Source organism: Colias croceus, chromosome 2 (genome assembly GCF_905220415.1).
Source record: "Colias croceus chromosome 2, ilColCroc2.1".
NCBI lineage: Eukaryota > Metazoa > Arthropoda > Insecta > Lepidoptera > Pieridae > Colias > Colias croceus.
In genome coordinates, this window is record NC_059538.1 from 4,626,552 (window position 1) to 4,639,473 (window position 12,922).

Genomic DNA, 12,922 nt, shown 5'->3' on the forward strand with positions numbered 1-12,922 from the left:
GATATCGTGAGAAATGCCCAAGCTATTTGGGTCGTTATTTACCTATTGTACCTAGTATAACTCACTTTTGATAATTATTAAAATTTATAATTTCAATCAAGTCACATATGAGGTTGCTAAGTGAAATTTAGAGAAAATGAAACGAATTAAAACGTCCAAAGAATTGTTAATGTTTAAATTAAGTTATGTAAACGTGAAGAATAAGATAATAAAATAACGTGGGTTGTTGGATTTTAGAGTTTCAAATATTTAACTATTATATTGTATAGTTTTGGGGCTGGTTCACTATCCATCCATTCGGTATCTTGAGTGAATCACTATCTGTTCCAAATTATGACGCTTTCTGTGCATTTCTTCATTAATTCATACTTGATCTTATATAAAATGAACAAACATGAACAAACATGAGCGGTCGCCACAACAATTACTCATTACGACGTTAATTAAACGATTACTCATTAGTCATTACATACTTACGGCTTAAATCTATAACTGATTTGTGAACGCTATATACTATTTTAGTTACAATTAACTTTCAATTAATTTCCTACGACTCGACATCATATGAACAGCATCATAAGTTGAATTGTTCTATATTGGCGGCAGAACTGGCAGTTAGTTTATTCCGTACTTTAATCTAACCTTGCAACCGCTTTCACTTCGAAACGAGTGAAGGCACTAGGCATCACGATTGAATAAACTCGATTGGAGGTGTGTAACTCAAAAACTCAATAGCTCTAGGTATAAGGATTTCCGAAAAAATAGAAGTCATACCTGTATTCAGATGTCTAAACGTTTTAATAGAAATTAAATTCGTTGTATAGACACTTTTGCAAAATCAAGACGTATAGATATGAATATAACGGGTATGAATTAAAATCGATCAATTTGAGACATATAAATTACTAACTACATTTAACATTTATTACTTTTAAACAAATAGGTAGTTCAGACATGTTCAACTAATAGTTTAAGAATACAAAAAAAAAATAGTTTTCTAAATAAATAAGACTTTGAGTATATCCAATCCTTCCATGAAATAAAAATAAAGCAAAGCAAAACAATAAATGTGAATTTAGAAACCAATTAGTGCTATAATGTAAATAATATGTATGTAAACTTTAAGTGTGCAAGTGGATAGATAAATTTAAAGTGTAGAAAATAAAATTCTAATAAGCTTTAATAGACAATTAGCACCCTCGGTGGTCTTTCTTCAAAGACAGGGAGTGGAAACAACAAACCGTTTTAGTTTTATTCACACACATTAAAAACGTAAAAAATAACTTACTTAATATTATTATCATTATCTTTGCAATCAACAACTACATCCTCGTCCGAGGATAATATTCTCAACAAATGTTCATTCGATAAAGTCTTTACAATCATTAATTTTACTTTGATTTTGATCACATAGTAATCTTCAACGACGCAACTATCATATTATTTCTTTTTAAATAAGAAAACTAACAAACACTGTAGTAACCTATATAATTATTCAAAAGGACTGCACCCATTAACATGGTGACAGTCACTGCAATATACAAGACATAATATAAATGTACATTATATATATTATAAAACAAATATCATATAAAAATCATGCTCAACCACGTTTACAATCTGAGTATCATACTTTCATAAGACGGATATATTATTACATATAATTTATTCTTTTTTACTTCTTACAAAACAACAACTACGTTATTTAATCCTAATATTCATTTCTTTCAATGTTTAATACATATTATATATTATAGACCAGTGTTAGGCATTCTTTGACCGATGGACATAGAAACAATGACCTTTTATATTATTATTTAAAGCAAATGAAATGTGTTCGCTACAAAAATAATAAAAAGAATCGTGATTAATTATTAAAAGAAACCGTTATGACTATAAAATGAATCCATTTTTAATAAATATTGGTTTTAATTATTTATTGTTACCTAACACACAAACAAAAACTACTGATCGCATTGTTTCAAATTCATTTAACCTAATATTATATATACCCTTTGCTTCTATGCCGCGACAAGCTATATCGTTACAAAAATAATTTTCTAAAACCCATTCATGTAACACTATTGTCAATCTGTTTTAAAATAATCTTAATATATTACTCGTGTTATCCTATGTGTGCTTTAATGATTTAATACAATTTAAACATATGGTTATATTTGACTTTTACATTTTTAAAGCCGCACAAATGCCAACATTTTGTTTCCTTCACTAATGCAAAACAATAATTGCTTATCTGTTACAACTTTCCGACTCCCGGCTCAATTATTTAATAATTATACATAAGAGTGCCGTGCGACTTAAAACTTTGCTACTCGTTACAACCATGCAGATTGCAGGCTGACACGGTTACACATTTTGTGCAAAAAGACCACCTCTTGTATCGGGAAGTGAATACTTGCAAAATTACTATTTATAACATTAACAAAATACGCATTACTATTTCATTAAAACCTGTAAATACTTTTGCAATATTAGCTACAAAATAATCAACATTAAAAATGTAATAAATAACTCCAACAAAATATTTTAAAAACCCTCTCGACATAAATATACTGGCTGGAACGTCGTCAACGGCGAAGTTTTCTTCAGACATCTTAGTAACGATATAGAACTATTGGTGTTTTTTCGTTTATCAATGAACGATCGGACACAAATATTAACTTAGAGTCTATACGAGCCGGGGGCCCGCGATGCCGTACGAAGGCGCGGGCGGATCGGGCCCGGCGTCGCGGGTCTCCGGCCGCTTCGGTAACGTTACCGAAGCGTTTTTATTATCATAAGTACATCACTAGTAAAAGTTTCCAACGTGGTTCGGCTGTCGCAGTACACGATGGTGCGACGCACGTAAACGTAAAACTATAACCTCGATTCACGCACATTCACTAGAGGTAAAAACGACGTCCAGAAAGTCCGCACCATGGAGGCGAGTGTGATAAGGAGGGCTGTGGCGAGGAGGGCCGGCCGCGGGGAGGCCGCGGGGGCCGAGGCGGGCGCCTGGTAGGGCATGGAGCAGGTGGCGGTGCGCTCCACGACGGGGCTGCAGCGCTCGGCGTCGGGCCGCTGCGGCTCGCTCAGCCGCGACTCGCAGTGGTAGCAGAGGCGGCCTTCGCAGTACCAATAACAGCAGTCGTCGGGGCCGTAGTTGGACTTGTTCGCCTGAGCGCCGGTCTCGGGTATGCGTGGATCTGGAAAAGCGTTCATTTTAAACTCAACCATTTTATAAACGCATATAAATAATTGTGTAAAAGACGTCGGAGGATACTTGTAGAGCCGTGAATCACTATAAAGCTTTGAATTCAAAGACTATAGAAAGTAAATAATTCAAAACATTTTCAATATGAATAGCTCTATATAATGTAGTTAACTATCAGTTCAAAGCCTCTTTGTGAGGAAGATTTAGCCGCAAGCTACTTAGTTCAAAGAAATTGTACAAAAGAATAAAGGGTCAATGTGAAGAAAAGTGAAGCAACAATTGGTCAAAGAAATATAAAAAGCGTGCAGTTTACAGTAAGCACCATTTGTCACTAGTATTCTCAATTTGAACTGCGGCCAAGCGGCGGTGGAGAGCTAATCGAGCCTAAAACGTCCCTTTTACTGTTATTTGCCAGCACAACACATGCATTCAGCATACATTTTTTCCAAGAAAAGGCGCGCTGTAAAGTTTTTCTATGTAATAACAATGGATATTCCTATCAAAAAATTTCTTCTGAGTCAAACTAACTTGTTTAGATATCTTTAATGTGACATAATATGGGCATTCAATTTTTTTCATATAAACTAAGGTAACAAGTAGTTTAGCCTTGGTGGCTTTATTTAAATTAAATAAATTTATATCTTATTCATATAAATTATAATAAATAAATATTAGATAATTAAAAAAAAAAAAATCAATCTACAGTGAAAGATAAAAATAAAAGCATTACCGAGACATAGGAACGTGGGCTCGCCCGCATATTGCGTCGGGTAAGCAGGAGCGCGGTCCGCCGGCAGAAAGTATGGGCAGTGTTGCTCGACGAGTTGACAAACTGATAGACAAGGCTTAAGACGAACTAGGGGTCGGCCGGGGCCGGCGGCCGCTGCGCGCACCCAGCGACCGACGACACCGCCGCCTCGTCGCCGGTCCAGGTGACCCACGCGCTCGAGGTGGCGTGCGTGCCAACGGGCGGCGTGCTCTGCTGGCGTCCTTCTGGACCTGCTGCCCTCGTCGTTTTCCTCCGCTCCCTCTTCCACCCACAGAGGCACCATTGTACTGCAAGCCCACCGTCGATACGTTTCCTGCAATTTACGTTAATATCACTGGACAGCTGAACGGAGCAAGGTTTAGTACAAAATAAGTGTTTAGGCTGTTAAATACTGGCAAAGACCTGACAAAAATATTATATTACAGCTTGATAAGTGCAATTTCATTGGAAGAAATAAAATCAAAGGACAATAATTATTTATTACCTTATAGGTATAATAATGATTATGTTGCAATATAATAAAATGAGCTTAAAGGTTAATAATTATTATGGTATTCGTGGTATTTGATACCGAACAACTAAATTGGCTAATATAAACGTATGATGAAAGAAGTTTTATCAAAAGCCAGACAGCTAGTGCATTCAACCCTTCTCCGTTTCGTAGCCCGGCATTTTTCAACATCACAGTAAATCGTCGTTTATTGTGGCAGTGATTAATTAGGTTACGAGCGGGACACACCGCTTCCAACTAAAACTTGGACTTTTGTTGGAATCGATGGACAGTTTGCCGTACGTGCTCAAACAATGGACGATTTTATAATGCATGGGATTATGAAACTGAGTTTAAGGCACGGCAGAAAGAGTGTAGTTAAATTGTTTTTCAATTTTGTAGCAGAATATGAAATTATAAACATAATATAGCGAATCAGCAATGGAATAGAATGTTCTTTCGGCGCCCTATGGTTAAATAAAACATGTGATTGAACATTCATTTTCACATGAATTAAATAGAATTATCGACTGTTTGTTGTTTTTATAGAAAGCTTTCATTATAAGATTTTGTTGTTGTATAAAGTGACTTTTTTTTCTATACAAATCTACAAACTCTAACTTCCAATTGTAGTGAAAATATTCGTCGTCTTATTTTGTGCATGCTTTTTGACTTTACCGCTTCTATCACACAAGCCAAGAGCCGGTGAAGAAAATTATTCTCATAATGAATAAAAACTAAATGATTTATTATTAGCATGAACTTTTCCGAAATTTTCTTTTTACTACTTCCATCACATAACCACAACAAACGTTATTGTGGTCTTCATCCGATACTACCCATATTTTCTTCAGGTCCTCCTCCTGTGTATGAAAAATATAATGGTCGTTTGACGTTCTTTTCGCGTAACCTGACAACTTTAATAAAGAGGAAATCACTCGTTAATTGATGCAATCTCAGCATCCTCTTTGTTCAAAGTAATCATGTTAGTAGGCCATATCTTGTGGAATATATTCACTTTGATATCAGCTTATATCTATGTAATCTGTTACGATCTACGCACACATTGACACATTGTTACAAGTACGACATATTAGAATGGCATTGTGGTATTAATATACAATACCTATATTCATACGATAAATTCACCAAGTAATAACTGTTTACTACGCAGTTAAGTAATTTATAAGTTGACGTCGAATGTGTATCAAAATTTGGTTTCGTAATTAATTATAAGAAGAATGAAAACATCTTTAGCAGAGTTAACTACCAGCATTAAAGTTATATTGCACAAACAACTTGTCCAGGTTATTTATTAGAAAATTAAAACATTAGTAAGCTTTAGAGCTAGCCTAGCTCGTTATTTTTAAACACAAAGTGACGTCTCACAATTAAAATCTCAGTCTAACCGTGCAGCTCTTTACTTTTGTTCTATTAAGATCTCTAAGAGTCTTGAAAATGTTCTACGGAAAAATATTCAGAGAACATTCGTTGTATGCCAAGTAAAACTGATTCTATTCTTTTACATAAAAATATCATTTACGCGGGATGAATCACCTAGATTAAAATATATTATAAGAAAAATAATCACTTCTCTTTAATTAATGAACGGTTTTGCTGTGTTCTATTTCGTTTTATTTATTTGAGATATCTAAATCCGCATTTTAATAAATAGAGTGTAAAGAGAGGAATCAATCATCAATACATTTTTTATTTAAATAGGTTTTAAAAACCTCAATGGTTATTTAATCGTTAATAAAAGTTGTACGATGTGGGCGGAACGTTTTTCCCCACAAATGTCCGAGCATCGCGACAAGCAATGGAGCCATAACCGCGCTAATTGTGGCCCGATGACACATCGCGGGACTGCGGGGCCCGGGGGTTGTTCCAATAATGTCATCTTGTAACGCTAATAGCCAATACGATGTCCTTTTACGAGCATTCCTTTATCTTATGGCCCATTGACACGTGCTCTCGGTAATTATGTGTGAAAATAATTATAAGTACCCTGTGCTAGCCCTGTTTAACATAATTGAGGTTAGAGTGAATGTCTTAGATAATAGGTACGTGTTTAGTTTTACAGTTGGCTTAGTTATAATAGGTACTCAAATAATAATTAATCTTGCAGCTATTTAAAATCTTATAGGTATCTAGCATTTTCAGTATATCATTCTTAAAGGGACCAACTCGACTATGCGCTATTAATATTTCTATGACTCTTAGTCTATATATATGAAAGTGAAACACGCGTGGACGGGTAGAACAATTGCGATAATTTTTTTTTTTATTATATTCCTTGAAGTACGAGGATGGTTCTTATGTAGAGAAAACGTGAATATATACCACGGGCGAAGCCGTGGCGGACCGCTAGTATTTATATAAAACCAAAAATTATACAGGGTGTCTCAAAAGAAAGTTTATATTTTGTGGATGAATAAAAAAAAAGTAAGCGGTGTATTGAAAAAATGTTTATTAATTATTAAAGTGCATAATATGGGAATTTATTTCTTAAAAATAATATCGTCCAAATGCAGTCCATTGCGTTCACGGCACTCATTTAATCGAACACATCGAATCATCCACAAAATATAAACTTTCCTTTGAGACACCCTGTATAACAAAAAAATAATCAAACTTTTATATCACCACTTCCCACGACGGATATAATCCAAACACGTTTTAAGTGCCCTTATATTTATTCGCTTTAACAAATTGAAGACAGTGACTTGCCGTTCTCGCTAGGATAAATCAAATTATGAGTTTCACTCATTAAATAGCAGTAGGTTATAACAAATCAGAACAAATGGAGTTGCGGGGAGTAATGTCCCTACGGGTTTGGCAGCCTCCCTTCTCCCAGCTTATATAATCAATCGTACGGGGCGCTGTATCATTAGATAACCACAGTCCACAGATATGGCTGAAGGTAACAAACCAATCAGGAGAGAATCGCTTAGTTATTATGTAATTGAAAACGCATTAACCGGACCGCGTATAACTTAATCGACCGTTTTGAGTAGGTACTTGCGTATGTAATCAGATATGTGAAGATGTGTGTACATAGGTACTATGAAGCATATTACAACTACCTATATGTGTCCTATTTCCCGATCTCTATTTGAGTTGTAAACTACGACTTCGTCTGGATTGATCGGATAGTGATAGAAAATAATTTCTGTCCTAATATGGGAAAAATAATCTTTTCACTTCAATTTGATCAACTCATAAAATAGTATCTAAGTATCATGTCAAATGGATGAGATGAATGTCTTCATTCATAGTCATAAACGTTTAATAAGTAATTTCAAAATTAAAATACTTAAAGCACATAAAAATTTATATTGACATAGATTTATATAAAATCTAAGATATAGCTACCAAACAAAATGATCGAAATAAACCCGCATTCATTATCTCCTAACCAACTAGGTAGGAAGCGAGCTCGCAAAAATAATAAAATGTCAATAATATTGAGATGTGTATCTCGTGTGGGTTATCGTCCCTGTGACCCAGTGAACGGGATTAATAACCATTCAGTATGTAGAGTGAAATTGAGCTCTGAGTCATATTGACTATTGGCGCTTGTTAGTCGTCATCTGTGGACTGTGAGCCATTCGTTAGTTGCTACTCAATTGAACTTGCATTTTAAAATCTCTGGAGATCGTTCTCATGTTTCCGACTAAGAGACAAAAGATGCATAGCATTTTTTGACTAATTAGCTATTTCCAAATAGTCATTGCCATCAATACTTATTGTAGAAATAGATCTCTTAGGTTTTGGTATCTATTGATAAAATCTTTCCAAACTTTTTACATAATAATTTTTTAAATGGGTCATGTCTACATTTACATTAGGTAATCTCTAACAGTTGATTTGCGTGTTAAACCCACACGAAATTTGACTGCAAATCCGTCCGATAACATTAGATTTTAATGCAAACCAAATCCATATTGTATCGAGTAAATTATGTAGAACATTTCAAAAACTAGACCACATTATACTGAGTACACATAAATTGCGGCATCGGGTATGGTCTCAAGGGAATAAAGAGCAAAATTAACAAAATAAACAGAAGCTAACAAACAGTGGCGCGGGTAATCCTCTTATCGCTTATCCCGGCGTGCTGATCGCGCGGTTCTGCCGCTACTGTGGAACTGAGATTTGAAATTACTATTTATTCGATATTCATTGCTCGTGACGCTGTTGTCATCCGCTAGACTTTCTATGTCCTACTTCTATGAATCATACTTATACACAGACTTAGTCGCCATAGGAGGCGTTGGTTGCTATGGCGAAAAATTGTCGGACATTAAAATAACTATACTTTATTGTGACTTGTGAGCAGCAATAGCGAGCAAGAATTCAAAATTTCAGCCTATTAAAAGGACAAAAAACGTCTACAAAGATAACTTTGATAGATATTAATATTAATAGTAGAAAGATTGTAACTGCAAAAGTAGAAGGGAATTTCAATTTTCTCTACTGTTAAGATATTATGTGTATTGAGAAGGTAGCAATTTATAAATGAGTAAATGTAAAAAGTTCCTTGGAAAATTTTAAACCAATACCCGATAAAATTTAACGAAGGATATATAAATGATTGAACAAAAACTATCTTGATCTAAGTGGATATAGAATGTGGTATTGTCCTAAACTAAGAAATGCATCTGTATCATCACCCACGTACTACTAGGAATATGATCATTACCATATTATTGCTTCACGTATGCAAATTTTAAATAATACTTAACTCTTTATAATCTTAACTTATATTATGAAGAGAAAAAATTGTGTTTTTGTACCTATGTTTTTAATATATTCACACAAAAACTAGATACAGGACTTCCCTTTTGATAAAACAATATTGCAATTTTTAAATTGCATAGGTACATGCAATATTATATACAATTATAATTATATAAACATAAACAGTATGATTAATGTATAAAAGATTAATATATGAATCATATAAAAGATTAATATAAAGCGCGAATTAATTTTAATATCATAAACCAGCTTTTTAACAAGACGAAAGCTTTTTCTCCTGACAAGCGATTAGGCATACCTACTTAACTATGCTTCCCGCTTTATACTGTTAATAAATATACAGTAGCTTCAATCATTTTATAAGATTGGTAAGAATTATGTACATATATAGAAACAGCTGTTCTCGAATCAATTCTAATATTTGTACACGAACAAAGGGGGAATGATTTGAAGTAACAATTAATAGATAACCAAATCAAGCTCTAGTAGCTAGAATTATATATCTGCTATATAGTGATATAAAAGGCAATAATGTATATTCAATTGAGAAATTAACTTCTACAGAAGCCAGACCATAGAAATCTAAATAACAAGACACATAGAAGTGCTATAATGTCATAATTCGTATGAAAACCGCTGTCGCCAAAATCAACACATTTAAACCGATAGCTAAACAGTACACACAAGTAAACTATGCCTTTTATTGGACAGCTTGATTTTAGTGAAAACTAACTTAAATATTAAATTAAGCTTTTGAATATGTATCCTAACGCACGAATTCACGGTTTATTTTAGAATAACACCCCTAAGTGTTTCTTTTTGCTCCAATACGAAAAAATTCGGCTTTTCTACAACAGACGTTGTCAATTTTCAATAGTCTGATATAACTTTGAACATAAACTCATAGAAATAAGGTTGAAATTTGTGTTAAACGTGATAATAAGAATGGTCGGCTGTGTCATTCATTGTTATTTCGATTACTATGGTGACACTCGTTACTTGTAAATATTCTTTAATTTTAAGGAAAAACGGCATTATTTCTAAAAAAAATAATTTGCCGATGAAACGTTATTCCTTTATTAGTATAATTACAACTTGTGGAAGTATTTCCGCAATGGGAAATGCTGAAACACACCATGTTTACACACGCACGTCTCTAGAGCAACTGAACAGCGACGAACGCACTTGTGGTATGGTTACCACCTGAGCGGCGACAATGTCACGCGCGCTTACGACTTCTAGTGTCTTGTTATTTAGATTTCTATGAGCCAGACATATAATAAGTTATGTCATTAAATACATAATAGATAGTTTAAAATATCATAATTCTCTTTGCAAAATAATTGAATTTGTAAGACTATAATAACATAGAATCTATTACACATAAGTATAGAATATTATAAACGTACACATCGTTTATAATATTCTATGTTGTCGTTACGAAGCTGTTTTATTTTTATTGCATGCAATATCAAACGCGCAGCACATACATGACAGTTTAAAAGAGACCACGATCAAAGGAAATGCTTGATTTTCATTGCCCGCGATTTGATCGATTCTGACTATTATTATAACATTTCAAACTTTTTATTGGTTTACATATTGCATGAATGAAATTTTATGGAAAGTAAAAGTTGAACCTGGTTTCTCCTATTTATATTGATGTCCTTCTAGTTAACTGATATACTATGTATGATATGCGTATAAGTAAAACACAAGAATGACCTAGGATTGAAACTAATATAACAAAATACCCTCAGACTCTATCATTCCTTACTTACTTACGATACAATACAAAGCAGTCTACACTATAAACGGATATAAATATTTATGTGCGTAACATTCCTAACGTCCTATCGGCGGAACCTACGGAAACCAATATAAAATTGTTGCATTTATTGCGAACAAAGACAGTAAAAGTGAGAGCATTCTATCGGCTGTGAGCAAATTGTTACAAATAGCGACGTGGAGGCTTCGACAGGCAGATCCGTACAATGGCTAGAGCGCTATTCACAGGCGCTGCTTTCGTAGCCGGCGCAAATTTCCTCGCAATTCTGTTTTATTTTTTCCTCAGAAAGCATTGAAATACGTTACTTGGCCTCGTTTTTAATGATTCAAATTTTCACGTAATTTTCCTTGAAACATAAATAATTTTATTAAATTCGTTGCAGGCAATCCGTGGAATAAGGTGATGGCTTTTTATTGGGTCTAAACTAAATTTGAATGATAAATCATTATATTCAACGACTTAATACGGACAGTGATTCGTACGAAATTTAAGAAGAAAAATTTTCACCTAAATGGCACAGATAATCCATAACAGCTATTAATTTTTAATCAAATTTGTTCCTGCAGTAAAATGTGATTTGGTAAACAGAATTGTAGAATCGGAATAGGAAGTGTTATGATAATGGATATATAACCAGACTATTCTAATAATGTTCACTGCATCTGAGGAAGGGGAGCAATGTGCGAGCTTGGGCGCCCATTAAGGATGTGCCAAATTCATAATGTATTAGGAAAAACTTATAAATGATGCCTTACTATCATTAATCCTTCTTTCGTGGAATGAGGTGCTAATGTCGAATTTTTTATAGTTAAAAAATACACAGATTTTTAAAGAAATTATTTATTAGGTACCTAAATTCTTCAGTCCAGAATATAGTAGCTGATTCACTAATATAAGAGGCAAAATTAATATTGATAGTATACACTTAGTATCCCGTCTCAACGAATGAAAGATTTCATGCTAGTTTAATAATTACGTTGACTGCAAACAGTAAAAAGTACATATAAAATCCGGAACCATAGTCACCCTTTTTGGTGATAAATATGACGGCATTATAAACTATAACATCAATAATATTAGGTAGTAGAACAACAATAGATCCCGCTAACTAAAATCATTGCGATGCAGGGCGCGTTGCTGGCAGCGGCTGCGACATCTCATAATAACAAACTTCGTGCAAACCTCACTTATCCACTCGACTATTGCAACGGGTTTTATACGAAACCCGGCGAGATTGAAGAGAATTTTCATAAAAAACAACCCGTGCAAAATGTGGCCTTTTGTTCTGTACGTAAAATAATTACAACGAGCGCGTAAGTTGGAAAATAGTTGTGCACCGGAATGCACAATATAGCAAAACTTCAATATATGTATATGTACTATGCTTGTATATGTAGAGAAATAATGTTACAATGTAGATCTTATAGAACGAACATTGCAAATTGCATGCCTATCCGTGGCTTAAACTATTAGGCAAGTCGTTAAAATGGACTAATGTCTAATATAACTATTTAAGTTATTCATCTATAGATGGTTATTACTTTTTAGATTAATCAAATAATTTTAAATAGGTAGGTACTTTATGAAAAGTGGCATTTGAAAAGATTAAAACTTGAGAAGCGCACTATTGTTTACGAAATACCTACGCAATATATATAACATAAATAAATGCATTCAAAGTAAAAATACAATTCAGTTTTAATATAAGTTACAAATTTCCTTAATAGTACGGGAGCTAGCAACGTTTAAAAAAAAGTCATTTTAGTATAGTTGGGTTTTTGATATACTGTTTCTCTTGCTATTTCGGTTAGAGTCCGGGCTGTCTGGCTGGCCGCAGTGGTTGCGTTTATTAGTGCGCATCTTATCTGCACAGGAAAATATCCTTAATTTAAAGTC

The 12,922-nt window shown here is 33.9% G+C and overlaps 1 protein-coding gene across 1 annotated transcript in view; it reads right to left on the reverse strand.

The window, feature by feature from the left end:
* Nucleotides 1-487: 487 nt before the first annotated feature.
* Nucleotides 488-12,922, reverse strand: part of LOC123699549 — a 39,112-nt gene continuing 26,677 nt past the window's right edge. Inside the window, exons 2-3 of the mRNA XM_045646524.1 lie at nt 3,945-4,296; nt 488-3,206 (exon numbers count right to left, since the gene is read on the reverse strand). Of these exons, the coding sequence (XP_045502480.1) occupies nt 2,878-3,206; nt 3,945-4,296 (681 nt within the window). The 3' untranslated portion in view covers nt 488-2,877. The remainder of the gene's footprint in view (nt 3,207-3,944; nt 4,297-12,922) is intronic.